The sequence below is a fragment of the Carcharhinus amblyrhynchos genome, chromosome 9 (assembly GCF_965287045.1).
Source record: "Carcharhinus amblyrhynchos chromosome 9, sCarAmb.v2.hapA, whole genome shotgun sequence".
Classification (NCBI taxonomy): Eukaryota; Metazoa; Chordata; class Chondrichthyes; order Carcharhiniformes; family Carcharhinidae; genus Carcharhinus; species Carcharhinus amblyrhynchos.
In genome coordinates, this window is record NC_137332.1 from 32,190,347 (window position 1) to 32,209,694 (window position 19,348).

Consider the following 19,348-nt stretch of genomic DNA (forward strand, 5'->3'; position numbering starts at 1 on the left):
TCCACACAGGCTGTGACCCAAACCGGGAATTGAACCCGGGTGCCTGGCACTGTGAAGCAGCAGTACTAATTACTGTGCCACTGTGCTGCCCATGGTATGTAGGCTATGCTAGTTAAGAAAGGCAGATTCCCTTTCCTAAAGGACATTAATGGACTAGATGGATTTTTACGACAATCGACAATGGATACATGGTCATCATTAAACTCCTAATTTCAGATTTTTATTGAATTCAAATTTCACCATCTGCCATGATGGGATTCGAACCCTGGTCCCCAGAGAATGTCCCTGGGTCTCTGGATTACTAGTTTCCACCACCTCCCATTGATGGATGTGCCTTCAGACTCCAATTGCCTGTTCTCTATTACCTCTGAAACCCTTCTCCACTGCCCATTTCTTCTTTAAACTCTCATTAAAACCTGCCTGTTTAATAAGCTTTTGTCATCTATCCAAGTGCTTCATCTTTCAACTCAGCATCAATTCTTGTCTGATTAAAATTATTGTTGCATGTCATCAATAAGCTTGCAATAATGGTTAATTAGCTCTTGTAAATTACAAATATTTATTTATACCATGATGATTTTAATGGTGTTTGGTCCTAACTAGATGCAGCAATTAAAAAATACATGATTCATTATATACTGAATATTGCAAACACTTGAATTTTTTAAAACTGTTAATTTAGATAATTGTAAGTTAATTTCTTAGGTATGTGTGTAAAAATTCTGCGTGAAGACAGTCGGTTTCCTGGAGCATCTAAAGTAGTAAAATGGTCAGTACACTTTATCTTACGTAGCAATAAAACATATAATTAAATGATTTTTTTAAAAATTAGTTAAATTATCTTTTTACATTTCATCACTTTTTCAGTATTAAACTCAGTTGACTCATTGTAAAACATTGGGCTACATTGTAATGTTTTAGCCCCCTCATAATGAAGGAAGACCAGTGATGCAGCAGGTTTTTCAGAGGTTTTTTTTTATCTGAGCCGCAGCATTATCATTCTACTTCAAAGTTTCCCAACTGATTAGAGTGGGCAGATATGATGATGATCCCTACTTGACTCTTGAAACTTCACTATTCAAAGGAATCCTGCAAGGGTCAGAATGGAAACAATCTACAATTGTCAAGAGAGAGCCAACCATTTGACCATCTTCTATGAGGATGAAGATGTGTCAAAAAGTCATGTCTTCACTACAGTTCTCAAGTGCATCCCTGTATATCATACTGTGGTTCCTGCAGTAATGTCCTGAAATCAGGAGACAGGAGGAAGAAGTCTGCTTCAGAAACCAAGCAGACATGGTTAGAAGTGGCAGAAGATGTCAACATTCATGCTCTGATCCTCGAATACATTGCCACAATAACTTCATCAGGGCAAGAAAGGTGATTGAAATGCCAGTTCAAAGTGCAAATTCTTGCACCCTGATTTCCCCAGCATTCTCCTGCATAGCATTCCTCAGAACAGCAGACTTACTCACATCTTGATCTGACCACCCAGCAATGACATTCATTTTCATTTTATTGTTATATCACACTCTTCTATCCTAATAATCTTCTCAAAAAGTGCCCTTTCATCCTCAACATGTTCCATTTCTCATACTTATAAGTCTTTTCCTTCTCTCCTTGCAGAAGAGAATGCAGAAAACAAGGGAACGGCAGAGGTGGTTCACTAGTCATCGTAATCCTGACTGCTGCAAAGGAGAATGCACTGGAGATGAGCAGAGGCCTACATACATGGTGATGGCAAAATGGGGGTCTTCCAGTTATTGAGTGACAGAATGAGATATCACAGAACCACATGGCTTAAACTTTTGCTGATCAAGGGGGTGATGGATTATTATCTGAAAGGGAAGAACATGCAGGTTTTGGATAAAGACAAGGGGTGGCATTAGGAGAATGGCTCATTCAGCGAGCCACTGCAGACACAATGGTCTCCTTCTGTGCTATGATTCTGTGATATGTTGACTTGAGTACAGGAATAAGATAGAGAATCTGGTGCAACAACAATAATCTCTCCCTCAATATCAACAAAACGAAGGAGATAGTCATTGACTTCAGGAAGCGTAGTGAAGAATATGTCCCTGTCTACATCAATGGGGATGAAGTGGAAATGGTCAAGAACTTCAAGTTTTTAGGTGTCCAGATCACCAACAACCTGTCCTGGTCTCCTCCCACCCCCTCCCCCCTCCCCCCAACACTATAGTTAAGAAAGCCCACCAATGTCTTTGCTTTCTCAGAAGACAAAGGAAAATTGGCATGTCTTCTACACTGTCATCAACTTTTACAGACGCATCATAGAAAGCATTCTTTCTGGTTGTATCACAGCTTGGTATGGCTCCTGGTGTGGCGAAGAGCACAAGAAACTACAAAAGGTCACGAATGTAGCCCAGTCCATCACGCAAACTAGCCTCCCATCCATTGACTCTGTCTACACTTTCCACTGGCTTGGAAAAGCAGCCAGCATAGTTAAGGGCTCCTCTCACCCTGGCCATATACTCTCTTCCATTGGGAAAAAAATACAAAAGTCTGAAGTCACGTACCAGCTGACTGAAGAACAGCTTCTTCCCTGCTGCTGTCAGACTTTTGAATAGACCTACCTTGCACTAAATTGATTTTTCTCTACACCCTAGCTATGACTGTAACACCACATTCTGCATTCTCTCCTTTCCTTCTCTGTGAATGGTATGCTTTGTATAGTATGCAAGAAACAATTCTTTTCACTGTATACTAATACATGTGACAATAATAAATCAAATCAAATTGATGTTAGAAGGCAATAATTCAGCAGCCCCAGAAAAAGCGCCACTTGGTAAGCCTGAAAAGTAAACCACGGGTTTGCTCGCAGGCTTCTGGGAAGAGTCCTCTTTTCAAAGGCATTCGGTGCATGATTGAGATACCCAGCATTGGAAAGCAGAGGACCATAGAAAGACATCACCTGTCCTTGCATCTCCCACGACCCCCGTTCTGCAACCCCCAGTCTGCCTTCACACCTTTGGTCCAGGGTTCCCCATTGATTCAGAGGATGAATTACTGGCTGCTGCCTTGTGCCTAATGGTACTGATGTCCACAGTGAATTGCTGGCTACTGATCAGCTGGAGGCTTTTGACAGCGGGGGGTGTTGAGGGGGACACAGAATTTCTGGCCCAGGATCTTTAATCCCTTGGAAGGCCTGACGCTGGCCAATTAAGTACCCGATGGAGACTTAATTTAGTGAGCCTTCTCCAACAGAAGCAAAGCAGGGCTCACACTGGTTCTGCAGCTGGAGAGAGAGACATAATTTCCCCTCTGTCTTTCATGACCCACAAGGGCTGCAAGCATTCCACGGGAACTGATGCCAAAAGAGGACAAACTGCCCCCAAGTGATGTGTACCATGAGCCTTATGTTCATTTCCATCAGCTATATTAGGGCATCAAGACAGGTAATTGTGCTACTATGTAGTGAGGCATACATTAAAAGTGAGCAGGAACAGATATTGGAGAGAGAGAGAAAGCAGTGGAGTGTCCTTGGCAAACACCTACCAACCTATGCTCCACGGAAGGCGAACACTGAGCATTGTGGATTATTGATGAAGAGGGCTATTCTGGTGCAGCAACAGAAAATGTGCAAAGCCCTCAGCATTCCCAAAGGCATAGTGCACTTCTGAAAATAAGTTAGAGAAGACCATCTCTACCACGAATGCCATTATATCTCAGGCCTTTGCACTGATTTCTACTTCCATTGAAGGAATGGCTAATTGAATGGAGGTTCGGCACAGCAAGCGACTAAGTGCATGTTGGCCCTGACTATTTGACTGCAAAATCATTATGCCAACATAATGGAGGATAACCTCACCATGGACATTGAGTAGCTCACCAAAGTGCAACAAGGCGCTCTTCTGCTATTGGCTCAAAAGAAAGTGCAGTTGGGCCATGAGAATTAAGATGGAAAAGGGAACATGGAAGTACATGCTCGACTCAGTGTTTCCACTCCCCATTGATTTTGTGCACATTCAGAGTGCCACATGCAACCTTCTGATTTGATTTTTATTTGATAGCCAGTTTGCCCTTGCACACATGGAAACAAACTGTGGAAGAGAAGCAATGGATGTTAGTGAGAGAGATACAGAACTGCTTTGTGTTGCAGTGGTAGGATACACTAGTATCAACATTTGTAGACCACATGGTTGCACTGAATCAGGTTTTTAAAAATTTGCTCATGGGGTGGACATTAATAGCAAAGGCCTTTATTGCCAATTCCTAATTGGCATTGAAAATCTGATGGTAAACTACCTTCTTGAACCACATTGGTGTTATGGAGGGGGTTCCAAGATTTTGACCGAGCAACAGTGATGGACTGGTGATCTAGTTCCAAGTAAAGTTGGCATGTGATCTGGGGGGAAACTTACAGGTGGTGGTGTTTCTGAGTGCTTGCTGCCTTTGTTCTATTAAGTGCTAAAAGTTACAGGTTTGGAAGGTGATGTAGAAGAACTTTTAGGAGGTTGCATGTTGTAGATGGTTCAGCCACAGTGTGCCAGTAAAGAGGGAGTGAATATTTAAGTTGATGAATGGGGACTAATCAAGAGGGCTGCTTTGTCCTCAGTGGTGTCAAACTTCTTGTGTGGCATTGAAGCTGCAATTAGGCAGTTATGGGTATTCCATCATCCTGACTTGTCTTTATAGATGGTGCGCAGGGTTTGAGGAATCGGGGGTAAATTTGCTAAAACATGCCTGAAGTTTGAGTATATCTGTCCCAGCCATCCCTAGCAGTTAACTAAGAAGCTGCTCACCACATCAGACCACCTCCTCATCTGAAGGTGCAACTTGCTTCTCCTGCAGCTACAATCTGCACTATATTGTGCACAGCACAGAAAGGCACAGATATTTTGGACACCCTTCCTGATGTATGGCAACCCCATATGTCCAGGCACCTGCACTGCTTCTTCAGCGTCTGATGGCTTGAGAGATTTCAGTCCACTAATTCTATTTAAATTGTAGGGAAATGACATCCTGCATTGATAATGAAGCTCCGTGCTATTTCCGGCGCGGAGCTGACGCCGCCCAAAATCCGGCACTGGGCAACATTATCGGGACATGACCATCAGAGCAGATCCTATGCATCAGGTGCCACTAGAATCTCCCGGAATGGGAGAATCACCCCCATTGTATTTCGGTAATGCTCTGAAATACAATTATTTATACAATTGTATTGGCAGAAAATACTGAGTTAGGAGATTAACAATCTATATGAACTGAAATATTGATCTGGAATATTCACATTTTTTTCAGCATTTTCACTCACTTTTTTGAACATAGTAATTTAAATATTTTTTTCTTCCAGGATGATGGGATGCTTTGATGCTTTGGAGAGAAAATTTGTAAGTTAATTTTGTATTTGACACACAATTATTTCTTAATATTTCTTTTTATAAATTTGGAACATGTTTTCCAGCAATTTTAAATGCATAATTTTTAATAATTTAGTTTTGAATGGTGTCAGTAACATAAATACAAAATTGTATTTTAACATTTTCACTTTTTTTGGGGGGAGGGGTTGGCGACAGGAGCAGAAAATCCCACAATTTACACTAGTGAGGAATCTCTCCGTGATCGTCCCTCACCCCACTGGTAATGTAACAAGTTTCCTGTTATGCAATGTCAGGAACCTCATTTCCATTCATCTGCATCACGTTATTGGGCTCCCCTGCAGCAACCATTCCCACATCACCGCCCCCCCCCCCCCCCCCCCCCCCACCCCCCTCCACATTCAAAGGTCCACCTATGGCAGCATAACATCAATAGTAAGACATCTCACAACACCAAGTTAAAGTCCAACCAGTTTATTTGATAGGAGTCCCACAAGTTTTCGGAAACGGTGTTCCTTCATCAGGTGTGTGGAAGGTTCATAACATCAAGACAGCACCTGAAACCTAGAATCTTTACAACTGTACAAAAAATAGAAAAATGTTGTTAAATCATGCTGCCTCTGCAACAAATACTTTACAAAACTCAATGTGACTTTATGAAGGCACCAAATGCTTTCAAAAGGCTCGCACCTGATGAATTGACCTCTCAGAGGAGTTCAGAGGTGAGTGCATAGCTCACAAAGTGATACAGCTGCGCCAGAGGGGCGAGAGGGCAATGAGAAAATACTTTAGTGAAGCAGGACAGGCTTCAGGGACCCCAAAGGTCTCAGGGATACCGGGAGAGATGAGGGGGTTACTGGCTAAGGCCTCAGGGTATCGGCAAAGACACCAGTGCAAGAAGTGGCAGTGCCCAAGGGCAGACACCAGGCTGAGGGGCTCAGGGACTAGGGGTGAAGGCACGGGAAGTGCCAGGTGAAGGCACCAGGACAATGGAACCTGGGAAAAGGGCAATGGAACTGCAGCAAAGGCTTCAGGGCCAGAAAGGGTAAAAGATTTGGGGCCAGAAAAGGGGGAAGGAGTTGGTACCAGAAGGGAAAGCCAGCCAAGTGGTAAAGTGATCTTTCCTGGGGCTGCTTTCTTCTGGTGCTAGGTGTCTGTCTTCTTGGACTGCCCTGACATTGAGAAGGGAAGCCTGGTCCACTGCGGTGGATGGGTGGTTGACCAGTCATTACAGACTTTCAATTCCACTCATGGGCAGCGGGGGCTGCAAACTCATTACTGACAAGGTCAAATCTAATGATGAAGCATGTCAGTCATTTCAGCTCAAGATTGTTCAGCTACAACTCAATGAACCTGCCTGTAATCTGACTGCTCACTCATTTGTGCCCACTAAATCACCACTGATGTATGTGAGTGGCACTGACCTCCACAGTGACTGCTATGGTTTCCATGCACATCATTGACTGAGCGGGGAAGCGTATATACCCTCTTCAACAGTGAGCAAGGGTACACTGTTCAGGAGAGCACTCCAACCCATCAGATGTATGCTGAGGTATGTTTTGTCACAGACCATTGAGACACAGCTACTGAGAGGTGGTACACTTTGGTAGGAATAATGGTAGGAAGGATTATTACTTACGTGGAGAAAAACTGCAGCAGGCGACAGTGCAGAGGGACCTCGGGGTCCTTGTGCATGAGTCGCAAAAACCCAGCTTGCAGGTGCAGCAGGTGGTCAGGAAGGCGAATGGGATGCTGGCCTTCATAGCGAGGGGGATTGAATATAAAAGTAGGGAGGTCTTGCTGAGGCTATATAGGGCATTGGTGAGGCCGCAGCTGGAGTACTGTGTGCAGTTTTGGGCGCCGTACTTACGTAAGGATATTTTGGCCTTGGAGGGAGTGCAGAGGAGGTTTACTAGGCTGATGCCGGAGTTGAGGGGGTTGAGCTATGAGGAGAGGCTGAATAAACTAGGCTTGTACTCGTTAGAGTTTAGAAGAATGAGGGGAGATCTCATGGAGACGTGTAAGATAATGAATGGGATGGATAGGATAGAGGTGGAGAGACTCTTCCCGCTCAGAAAGGACAGTAGGACTAGGGGGCACAGCCTCAAGATAAAGGGGGGGCGGTTTAGAACGGAGTTGAGGAAGAATTTCTTCACTCAAAGGGTGGTGAATCTCTGGAATTCTCTGCCCGTTGAAGTGGTGGAGGCTACCTCGCTAAATATTTTTAAGAAGTGGGTTGATGGGTTTTTGATAAGAGAGGGGATTAAGGGTTATGGGGAGAGGGCGGGAATGTGGAACTGAGCCACGACAGATCAGCCATGATCTTATTGAATGGCGGGGCAGGCTCGAAGGGCCAGATGGCCTACTCCTGCTCCTATTTCTTATGTTCTTATGTTCTGACTAGGCAAAAGATGAACACTTGGACACAAAAACTAACCATCAACTTGGAGCCTGTGGAACTGGCTATCACTCTTCTCGTGCATAGAGAGGAGAGAAAATGTCAACAGAGGTGTCTTGCTCTCCAGAGGAATAAGGAGAACCCTGAGGAGGAAGGGATGGCGGATTCTCTTCGCAGGTGTAGGAGGTACTCCAGAGAACGTTTGTTCAGAAATATCTTCCATAACCCAGGGTATATAGACAGTGCCTGACCTTCCTTAAGATGAGTGACAACCAGTGTTGGCAAAGACTTCACCTGTCAAGAGAACTGGTGGCTCACTTATGCACCCTTCTACAGGATTTGACACCATGGAGACTTGAAGGGCACCCATTGCCTGTGGCGTTGGAAGTCACAGCTACCCTCAATTTTTACGCAACTGGCTCCTTCCGACACTGTCCGGGTGACAGCATTCTTGCAAGCCTCCACATGTAAGTGCATCCAGATGCACTTTTCACTAGAGCAAACAACCAGATCTATTTTGATCGGGTAAACAAGGGTGCAAGAGCCACAGAGTTTGCCCAGATGTCTGACTTTCTACAGGTATAGGGTGCCATCAACTGCATTCATATAGTCCCCTTGACATTAAGGAGTGCGGTTGTGAAATGTAAGGACATCCACTCCTTAAATGTTCAGCTGGTCTGCAACCACTCAAACCGCTTCCCAGAGACTGTGTATGACTCGTACATCCTAAGCCACTCTCAAATCCCTATGGTTTCCGTGCACACCATTGACTGAGGGTTTGTAGCAGGTACAGGGTTAGCCTCTCAGGGTCAGGGGATACCTATTGAGGACATAGCTGATGATGCCTGTGCAGTGACCACAGTGCAGCTGAGATGAGATACAATGAGATTCATGCTACTACTTGTATTTTGGTGGAGCAACCACAGGGACGCCGAAAGTAAAATTCTGGTGCCTGGACCGATCAGGTGGAGCCCTGCAGTATAGATCTCAGGGTGTCACACATCATGGTGGTCTGTTGTGTTCATCACAACCTATGCTTAAATGGCGGGAGGATCTGCCTGATGAAGGGATGGAGGAACAGCACATTTTGTCGGTTGAGCAGGATGCCGAGGAAATGTGTCAAAAATGATGGAAGATGAGGTACTGGAGGGGGAGGATGTCGGCCATGAGGCTGTGGCAGTGGCCTCCCCATTTATGGATGGTGATGAGATGACCACTGAGCACGTTCTAACATTCTAATGTCCCTTTATGAGTATTGCTCTCCTATCCAACTGCTGTCAGCACACACCCTCACTGATAAAACTTGTTTTGTGGGAAGGGAGTGGTTGGATGTCCATAATCCCCACATTTCGGGTAGGTGATGATGACTTGCTATGGGTCAGTGCATAGAACCTACTGGGAATATCTGACTCCTATCTGGCTGATGGCAGCTCGCTTACTGTCAGTGGCCAAGGTCATATCATGACAATGTCACATGAAGAGTTTCACCTCTCCTGATTTAAGACCTTCCTTGGTGATCTGTGCCCTTGAGATTGTGTCACCATAGGCTAAGACTAAAATTTTATGAGGCAAGCAGCAGGACAACACGTACAGAGAGCATACATGGGCAATGACTGGGATCAGTGATGATAGCCCTAAGCATTGTGGGAGGCATCCTCATTCCCAACAAGAAACAACCACGAAAGTGCTGGCTACCTTAGCCAATGGAGGAACTGGACTGAGTATCCAGCCTTTCTTTGGTACAGGAATCAAGTTTTCTGGTTTGCACCACAGGAAGACATTCATCAGAACAACTAAAGAGCCGTGGAAAGGGTGAAATGGTGGAAGTTTATTCACAGATGATATCTACAAATGCCTAACACCTGTGCTCATTCTGTGCTACTAGACATTTTTAACCTTTCTAACCCTGCTGCTATATCTTGGTGCACTCACAGCAGAGGTGGAGGCAGCCTGCTGTCTGCCATACCCTGTTGTCTATAATGATCTTGGCCTGTGTCCTCTGGAAGGCTGAGCCCTGGAGTGTCCCAGGCTGCTTTGGGGTCATGTGTGACAGTGCAATCCTCCTCAGCCTGTGGATCTGAAGTTGCTGGGAAGAGGAAATTTGAATGGGCTGGATATTCCTGGAGCCACCTGGGTTGTGCAAAAGCTGTTCCTCTGCCCTATGTGTGTATGAGGGCCTCTGGCTTACCCTTGGGATTGAAGGGCAACTGGAATGAGCTCAAGAAGCCCCACCATCCTCTAACATTTACACTCATGAATGTCCACAATTGCCTGCACCATGGAGTGCTTGACCTGCAAAAGTGCAGGGCAGAAGGTCTTGCACCAAGATCTCCACTGTGTCCACTGCCCTAGCTGTGTTTACCTGAGTGCCTAGGAGTGTTGGCACTATCTCCTCAGACGGAATCAATTAGGATTCTTCAATTCTGACTTTCAATCTGAGGAGTGTAGCTAACATTTCCTTCCTGATGTTCCAGACTTTGCCTTTGGAGTTCCAGCAACTGAAACATGACGTAGTCCAGACGCACGTTATCTGACAGAGCCTCCATAGATTCATGGCCTCTACAATCCTCCACATGCTGGCACCCTGGGATATCCTTCTGTGGATCAGCGAAAGTGAGGCGCTCACCTGTCTGTGACCTAAGTCCCTCTGAGCTGTGCCTCTCTTCTGCTGGTAGAGGGTATTTATGAAATCTGTGATCGTTCTTCAATGTCCAAGAAAACATCTTGGCTGGTGTCATAGCTCTCTTGGACCTGGCTGGTGGACTTGCTTGGCTGCTCCTGTGATGTGCCTACAAGAGAAGGGAGATTTTATTCGTGCATGGCAGGGGCCTTCAGACACAGAAGACATGACTCACGTCAGTTCTGTGTGATGGGTTATTTTGTACAGGACCCTCACTTGGTTTTTCACCGTCCATTTCACCATTGGCACAGGAGTGGTTGCCCTCCTCTCTGACCAACTGGAGAGCTGTTTCCTCAAAGTCGGAGAGGACTTTAAACTGGAGCATCCCTGTAATCTGTCTGGGATCTCTCCTTGTTATGTGCCGGCTTGTCCTGCATGAAAACAGATGAAAAGAGTATAAGCAGGTCATGTGCCAGGGCAAATTGTAAGGATGCTTGGCATATGTGGATGGTGTATAGGAGTAGTGAGAAGATGACCTACAGGGGAGATGAACGTATGGGAGAGCGAGTGATGGTGTCTGTTGATCTGTAGATGAGTGAGCTCCCTGTGGATGTGTAATGGGTGTGAGAGAGTTGAGACTGATGGGAGAGAAAGACTTACCCTGACAGAACGGTGGAGATGATTCATCCTTTTCTAGATGCCTGTCCTCCTCTACAATGCATTGGCATTGACCACCACTACCACCTCCCATGCTCAGATGGTATCCTTGCTGGCTGGCCTCCTCCCTGTACAAGGGTGGAGGACATCATGGCGCGTCTCTAGTTCATCCTGTAGTCTGGTGAAGGAAGCATCTGCAAACCTGGGGTCAAATTTCCTTACAGCCATGAGTAGCCAGCCTTGAACCAACAAGATCCATTTAAATGGAGCGCCTCCATGATTAAAGTGCTCAGATGATGATGGGGTGGTGAATTCCATGAAGAAATTTTTTTTCAAGCACGTAACAATACATGTGAAAATCCACTATCACCAGCAGCAAGCTAAAAGGCAATTTTCCCACATGCCATCAAACTTTGCCAAATGTAGGAAAAATGCTGCCCTATGTCTATTTCATTTCAGTTCATAAAGATTAATTTAAATGTCACAATTTTACATGCATAGTAATTATTTATTCATCAGATCATATACAAACAAGTTTTTAAAATGTTTTTTATTCATTAATAGCTGCGAACAATCATTCTGGGAGTAAGTACATTTCAAAAGTTTCCATGTTTGTTATTAGACATAAGATTTTGAAAGTTAGGAATGTATTCAGATTTCTAAGATCAGTATTTTGGTATCTGGTCTTATTCAACAAGGCAAAGTGGATGAAAATTGATACAGTAGTGACATTGCACTCCTGAAACTATTAATAAAATAATTCCTAAATAAGACTGAAAATGAAAAAATGACCATGTTGGAAAATACAGTGCAATTGGAAATGTTGGAAGGACACAACATGTTTGTCTGTAACCATAAAAAGAAAAGATGGTTTAAAGTTTTGTTCAAAAGAGTACAAAATTTTTCAGATCAGATATCATTATTGAGGGCAGCACAGTGGCAGAGAGGTTAGCACTGCAGCCTCACTTTAGTACCAGGGACCCGGGTTTGATTCTGGTCTCAGCTGACTATGTGGAGCTTGCATGTTCTCCCCATGTCTGCGTGGATTTCCTCCGGGGGCTCTGGTTTCCTCCCGCAATTCAAAGATGTGCGGATTAGTTGATTGTCCACACTAAATTGCCCCTTTGAGTCAGGGGGATTAGCAAGATGGATACGTGAGGTTACAGGGATAACGCCTGAGTGGGATTGTTGTTGGTGCAGATTCAATGAGCCAAATGGCCTCCTTCTGCACTGCAGTGATTTTTCTATGAAACTCAAAGTCCCCGCAGTCTCCTCAAGTGGACGTAAAAGATTTCATGGCAATAGTCGGAGAAGAGCAGAGAATTTCACCTCATATCCTGGCTGATATTTATCCCTGAATCAACACTGTCAATAACAGATTATGTAGTAATTATTTAATTGCTGTTTCTGAGACACAAGTTGACTGATGTTTTGCCTACGAAACGACATTACAATTATAACTAATGCATTGGCTGTAAGCATTTTTGGATATCTTGATGTAATAAGAGGCACTCTATGAGTGCAAGTTCTTTTTCCTTTACGGATCTGGCAAACCTAATGCTGATTTCCACAATTTTCTGTTTTTATTTATGAATAGTGTTTGATATGTTAATGTTTATTTTAAAAGAAAACAAGTAATTTTATGGGACATTAAGTACTGCACTAAAGTTTACTTTTATTATGTCAACAAATTGTCCAGTTTCTAAATATTATACTGAAGGAGTTGTATGTATGGCAACTTTTAACACCTGCATCGAATATTGCACTTACATGCCTTTTTTTTCTGGTTGTAAGTACAAAGTCCCTCAATTTTTTCTCCTCTTTCCCAAATATTTTTCTCCCTTTCTCCTCTCTTGAAGGTGTTGATTCCTCGCTTTGTCACCCTCAAGTGGCTATTCTTAATGTGTGAGACAAGTCAGTGCATGAGTAGGCAACTTAACCATGAGGAGATCACAGTAGTGTTTAATCTTGCCTTCATCCAATGTCAACACAAATGCATCTCCAGCAGAGGCCACCAGATCCTAATTGGAAATCATAGCTAATGTCCCTCTGTTTAAACATAGGTTTGCTTGTGTCTCGGTTGCTACACCAGCTGAATCAGTTACTCAACACAAACTAAGTCTGTAATCTTATTGGTTTGTAGGAACCAGCTATTCACTGCAAACCAGCTGAAGCATGGGTGAGCCTAAGCTTATTGGCGATTGACTCCCCAAAGCTGATGGGATTGCATCAGGCGAGAGGATAAAATTTTAAGAATTTCGTAACCTTAAAACTGCCGAATTCTGGGCAAACAGTCTGCTCTCAGGAGGTGGATTGGTCATTGAATACTCTTAAGGACGTAATTTCTATTTTTAATTAATCTTGGGAAACCAACTATGTAAAAGATGATGAGAAATGCTTAAGTCCATTATATAAGGGCCTTTACAACTTGCTTGTGGGCCAGCATGAACGAGAATGTTTCCTCACATACCAAAAAGTTATCCTGTAAAACCCCTCCCCTGTAAACTACTACTCACGACTTCCAAAATCTTTAACCCTTAATCTTCCCCTGAACCTCAAAATTAGACCTACCTACTTTTCAGCTGCACATTAGTGCTGCACAGGTTTTTCCACCCAACAGACTTGGGAAGCCTCACAAACAGGCTGGCTGTTGAACAGGAATTATAGAGAAAAAGTCTAAAAGATTGCCATAGAATCCCGACAGTTCAGAAAGAGGCAATGCAGGCCATCAAGTCTGTCCTGACTCTCTGGAAGAACATCTTGCCCAGAATCATCCCCATTCTTGTAACCCCATGCATTTATCATGGCCAAGCTACCTAACTTGCATATCTTTGGACTGTGGGAGAAAACCAAAACATCTGGAGAAGTCCACACAGACATGGGAAGAACGTGCAAACTCTGCAGTCATCCAAGGCTGGGCTTAAGGCTTACTTATTGAATGGAAGTTGTCCAGTTATTATTGAGTGATTATTTAATTTTGTTGATGTAATACATGTGAATATATTTATCTGTGTATTGTGGCTATATCAATTATTTAAATGTTCATTTTTTAAAGAATTTCATCATTACATAGTACAAATTACATGAATTTGAATTTTTAGGTTCATAGAGATCCCGAGGATCCAAATGTAAGTGTTTACTTTGTGAAAATATATGATAAAATTATATAATAAAAAAAACTTTTGTCTGTGCATGCGAATCGCAGATACCTATAACTAGACTTAATCTTATATCTCCCTACAGAGCATAATTGAATCCTACCAGTTTAAATTCAGGTACACTGCAGATGGGCCAAAGCTGGATATTTTAAGGTAATGAATGGGTTTCACCTGTATACCCTATTGTCATGGCTCTATAATGATATGGAGGTTCATAAGTGATTGTGCAAACATGTTGAGAGTTTACTTACTGAGATTAGGAACATCATAGACTCCCTACAGTTCAGAAGGAGGCCATTTGGCCCATCAAGTCTGCATTGACTCTCTCAGAGCATCTTATCCAGGCCTACTCCCTGCTTATCCTCACAATCCCATGCATTTACCCCTCTAATTCTGCTGATCTACATATCCTGGGACATGAAGGAGCAATTTATCATGACTAATCCACCTAACCTGCACATTTTTGGACTGTGGGAGGAAACTGGGAACATTTATATAGACGCATAATACTTGCACCATAGACGATACTTGAAAAGTTGTCTATATGTGCTCTGTAATAGGCAAAAATGAAAATAAACTGACTCACATGACATACTTCCTTTCTAGTGATATACTGCTGCAATCCTAAAAAGTAAAATAAACATCTCCCTTTATCCATCCCTCCCCTTCTAAAGAAGTATAACTATTTGCAATACATCTTCATGTTTAGTTACCATTATAAAATTGTTTAGAACTGATGGATCTATGCATATCTAAAGTGTAGCTCGTACACCCAGATTTTATACTGATAACCATATGTGGAAGTATCTTTAATTGCTCACAGTGATCTCTGGGATTGACATTCTTGAATGCTGTTCTGGTTACATTTGGGATCCAGTCCTTGATGCAATAGGAATGCTCAGTGGTTGAGGAACTGGAATGAATCTAATGACTTCATAGGAATTTGGTTCCAAACAAATCCTTGTCACCTTGGCTAGTTGCCACATACTTTCAGTGGGATCTGGATGTGAACTTATTATCTCAACTGTAAACTTGCCAATTCTGTACCCTTCTTTATATTGTGCACCTTGAACATGTTGTGGTTTTACAAGTTGCTCTCTAGTGTAAGGTGTAGGGTTTTGTGATATGAAACCCTTCTAATTTAAAACAAAATCTTTAAGATCCAAATGTTTTAATGTCTAATACTAGGGTCCTCAGTAGGACTTGACCTTCAAGGTACACATAACTGGTATTTGTGAAATAAGCAGAATTTCACAAAAAGCAGCAGTGAAGACATCCTGGATACTCTAGGCCAATCCTGAAAAATCAACAACCCAATGAGGAGCCTTGGTGAATTTCTTGTAAAAGTACGTCTTGTAGATATTATACACTGCTGGCACTGAGCATTGGTAATGGAGGGAATAAATGTTAAAGGTGATGGAAAGGGCTCCAGTCAAACAGACTGCCTGGTCCTGAGTGATGTTGAGCTCCTTGAGCATTATTGAATTGCACTTATCCAGGCAAATGGAGAGTATTTCATTGTACTGCTGAATTGTACCTTATAGATGGTGGATAGGCTTTGGGTGTTAGGAAGTGAGGTGTTTGCTACAGGTTTCCCAGCCTTTGATCTGCTCTTATAGCCACAGTTTACACATGGCTAGTTCAGTTCTATTTCTGATCAAGTAATTCCACTACCCCTCCCCCCGCCACCCCGCAACTACCCCGATCTTCATCGAACCAGAGTTGATCCCTGGGCTTGATGATAATGGGAAAGTGGAGGGGTGTTCCGAGCCATGAGGATACAGATCCTGGTTTAACACATTTTTGCTGCTACTGATGGCCCACTGCACCTCATGGATGCTCAGTTTTGAGTTGCTAGGTATATTCAAAATTTACCCTAATTAGCATGCTGGTAGTGCCAAATAATAAGATGGAATTAGATGGGACCTCATCTCCACAAGGACTGTACAGTGGTCATCCTTGCCAATACTGTCATGAACAGATGCACCTGTAACAGTGCAGTTGTGAAGATGAGGTCAAGTATTTCCCTTTTATTAGTTGCCTCAATATCAGCTGAGATCCAGATAGCAGCTATGTTCTTTAGGACTCAGTCAGCTCAATCAGTGCTGGGGCTACCAAGCCACTCTTGATGATGGACATTGAAGTCCCCCATCCAGAGAACATTCTGTATGCTTTTCCCAGTTGCTGTTCCAAATGGACGAGTACTAATTCATCAGCTGAGGGTGAGGAGGTTGTGGTGGAAGTAGGTGGTAACCAGCAATATTTGCTCATGTTTGACTTGATGCACTGAATCTTCATGGGGTCTAGAATCAAATGGTAAGGGCTCCCAAGGCAACCCCTTCCTGACTTTACACTAACATGCTACCACCGCTGATAGGTTTGTCCTGCTGGCTGGGACACTGGAAGGTATGATTTGGTGAATATGACTGTGCAAGGATGTTTCTTGACTAGTCTATGGAACAGCTTTCACAATTTTGACACAGGCTTCCAGACATTAGTACTTTACAAGGTCAACAATTGGTTTGTCGCTGTTCTAAGTGTCTAGGTCAATGTCCGGTGGTTCATCCACTTTCACTCCTTTTGGACTTTATAGTGGCTTGCTTCACCACTACACTTAAATCACACCTGAAAGGAAATATCTCATGCTTACCCTAGCCAAATTCAAGATGCAAAACTTGTGATTCAAGCGGGCTTCATAAAACACTTTGGAGTTTCTAACCTGAACCACGATAATATTTAAGAACCTGCAACAGAGGAAGCTTTAAATTTTTAATGTGTTACACTCTGGTGCCATAAAAATGCATTTAAAGAAACAGAAAATATGGAGTAGGTCACAGATGAAGACTTCTTTTAATCACATTTAAAACATGAGAAAAATTTCTTTTTGCACCTGAAAACCTGCTGTGAAGATGCTGGCATTGGACTGGGGTAGGCACAGTAAGAAGTCTCACAACACCAGGTTAAAGTCCAACAGGTTTACTTGACTCACCTGATGAAGGGGCAGTGCTCCAAAAGCTCATGCAACCAAATAAACTGTTGGACTTTAACTTGGTATTGTGAGACTTCTTACTGTACCTAAAAACCTGATTTCAAATATTCTGATTTAAAAGATTCCTCAAAATGCCACAATTGGCAGATACTCACACTTGGAGGTTGGAGACGTAGTCAGATTTGTCGGAGTGGATTTATTTGATTTCCGAGTTTGATGAACTGGTATCTTTGGCATATTGTAGTTAGACAAGTAACTCATTTACACCAAAAATCCTGAAAGCTTCAAAACCATGTAGTTGACTTGGGCCAAGAGTTTGGTTGTTTTTCAGTATATATGCGGCATATATACATGTATCAACTGACTCAAGCAGTTCCCTGCTGCCATCAGACTTTTGAATGGACCTGTCATATGTTAAGCTAATCTTTCTCTTTTCCCTATCTGTAACTGCAACAGTATATTCTGCACCCTATCATTTCCTCCTTCCTTGTGTACTCTATGAACGGTACGTTTTGTCTGTATAGCGCTCAAGAAACAATACTTTTCACTGTATCCTGATTCATGTGACAATAGTTCATCAAATCAGTATATATTCCAGGTTCACAGCTTGGTATGAAGGCACACAGACTCACAAGAGAATTGCAGGAAAGGCTACACATGTGATGGAATGTAAAGGGAGGGGGATTTAATGGTAGAAAGCCAGCGCAACACGCTTCTGTACAATTCTTCTGCTAGAAACTTTGTTGCTTCAATTATGCACCAGAAATACACTGAAATGTTGCAAGGGCATTCACCCCCAATCTATTTAAATTTGTACAGCAAAAACAAGCAAGTAACCTTTCAAGATACAAAGAGAGCTTCCATCCTTCTCATCCGTAAGCTGTTTGTCTTGATGCAGAGCCTTGAAATTCTTCCCAATGATGTGTCTCTGACAATGAAACTCTTCTATTATGATGAAGGTAAAAATTTAATTATTTAAAAAATTATTTGATTCCCGCACATTTATTTCTTCCTGGCTGCTTCATGTACTTAAGCAGTTAACTTCCAACATGAGATTTTAATTGATGCATTGTATGCAGCGTTTCTGTTAATTTTTTTTCATGAATATTCTTACAAATATGATACTTGTATGAACTTGCACGTCAGGGCAATTACCATGTAAAGGATAATTTATCTGTATGATGATATTTGACATCAGAGGCCATCCCTACTCCCAAACAGTGTAAAAAGACTTGCCCCATTCTGCAGTGTTCTTCCAAGAGTGTGTCAGTATTGAAATTTAATTTACAAAATACTTTTTTGACAAGTTTTCTGTAGTAGACAAGGTTTTTTTTTTCTTCAACTTTCTTCATTGTTCACCATTGCTTATTTCATCAAATTTCTGCTAACTTGTGCCTGGTTCACTTAGTTTCCTCAAAGATTCAAAATTCTTCTCATCAAATGTTTTAACATTGGCTATTGGCAGGCTTGATTTTAAAACAATGTTTTGTATTTCTTTATTATTACATGTGGATTTCACTGTTTGTCGAAATGAGCGTAGCATTAGCATCTGTCTGAACTTTCCAGCCTATATGCAATAAAAAATGAAAAGGCTGCTTCACCCAAATCAACTGGCCCTATTCATTCAAGATCCTGTTCATTGCCCCATCAGCACTGTCATCCAGTCAGTGTTTACTGAATCCATAACACCCATTTATAGTGCTTGGATCAACTGCAGTGAAGCCATGGGCACACTTTTATATTGTATGTTGCATAGGACTACCCCAAGTTTGCTTACTATTTTGTTTAAAGGAAGGCCAACCCTTAAGTAATTGCTTTCTAAAGATCAAAGCCCGGTATATTTGGTATGTAAGTTTGTTCACTTGAAAGACGAAAAGATTCTACAATGTAGGTGATCTTTATTTCAACCAACCTCATTGTTTTATAGATGTCGGATTGTCCCCCAGTGGTATATGCTTAAGCTGTGTTTTTCCTTTCCTCCATTGTCTTACAGCTGTTCATTTTTTTTTCTTGTTCAGGGCCCATGTTAGTTCTGTTTACAGAACAATATAATAATGTGGATGTTTGAAATCTGACCAGAAAATCAGCAAATCTGGCAGCATCTGTGGACATCATTGACCTGAACTTATTAACAGGGGTGTGAGTTTTGGATTGGAATCCAGGAAATCTGGGTTTCCTATGTGCTAT

At 42.5% G+C, this 19,348-nt stretch overlaps 1 protein-coding gene across 1 annotated transcript in view; it reads left to right on the plus strand.

The window, feature by feature from the left end:
* The window catches only part of zte38 (zebrafish testis-expressed 38), a 51,604-nt gene that overhangs the window by 12,711 nt on the left and 19,545 nt on the right, over positions 1-19,348 (plus strand). The window contains exons 4-9 of the mRNA XM_080195400.1: positions 706-769; positions 5,315-5,351; positions 11,579-11,599; positions 14,116-14,142; positions 14,258-14,325; positions 17,981-18,120. Of these exons, the coding sequence (XP_080051526.1) occupies positions 706-769; positions 5,315-5,351; positions 11,579-11,599; positions 14,116-14,142; positions 14,258-14,325; positions 17,981-18,120 (357 nt within the window). The remainder of the gene's footprint in view (positions 1-705; positions 770-5,314; positions 5,352-11,578; positions 11,600-14,115; positions 14,143-14,257; positions 14,326-17,980; positions 18,121-19,348) is intronic.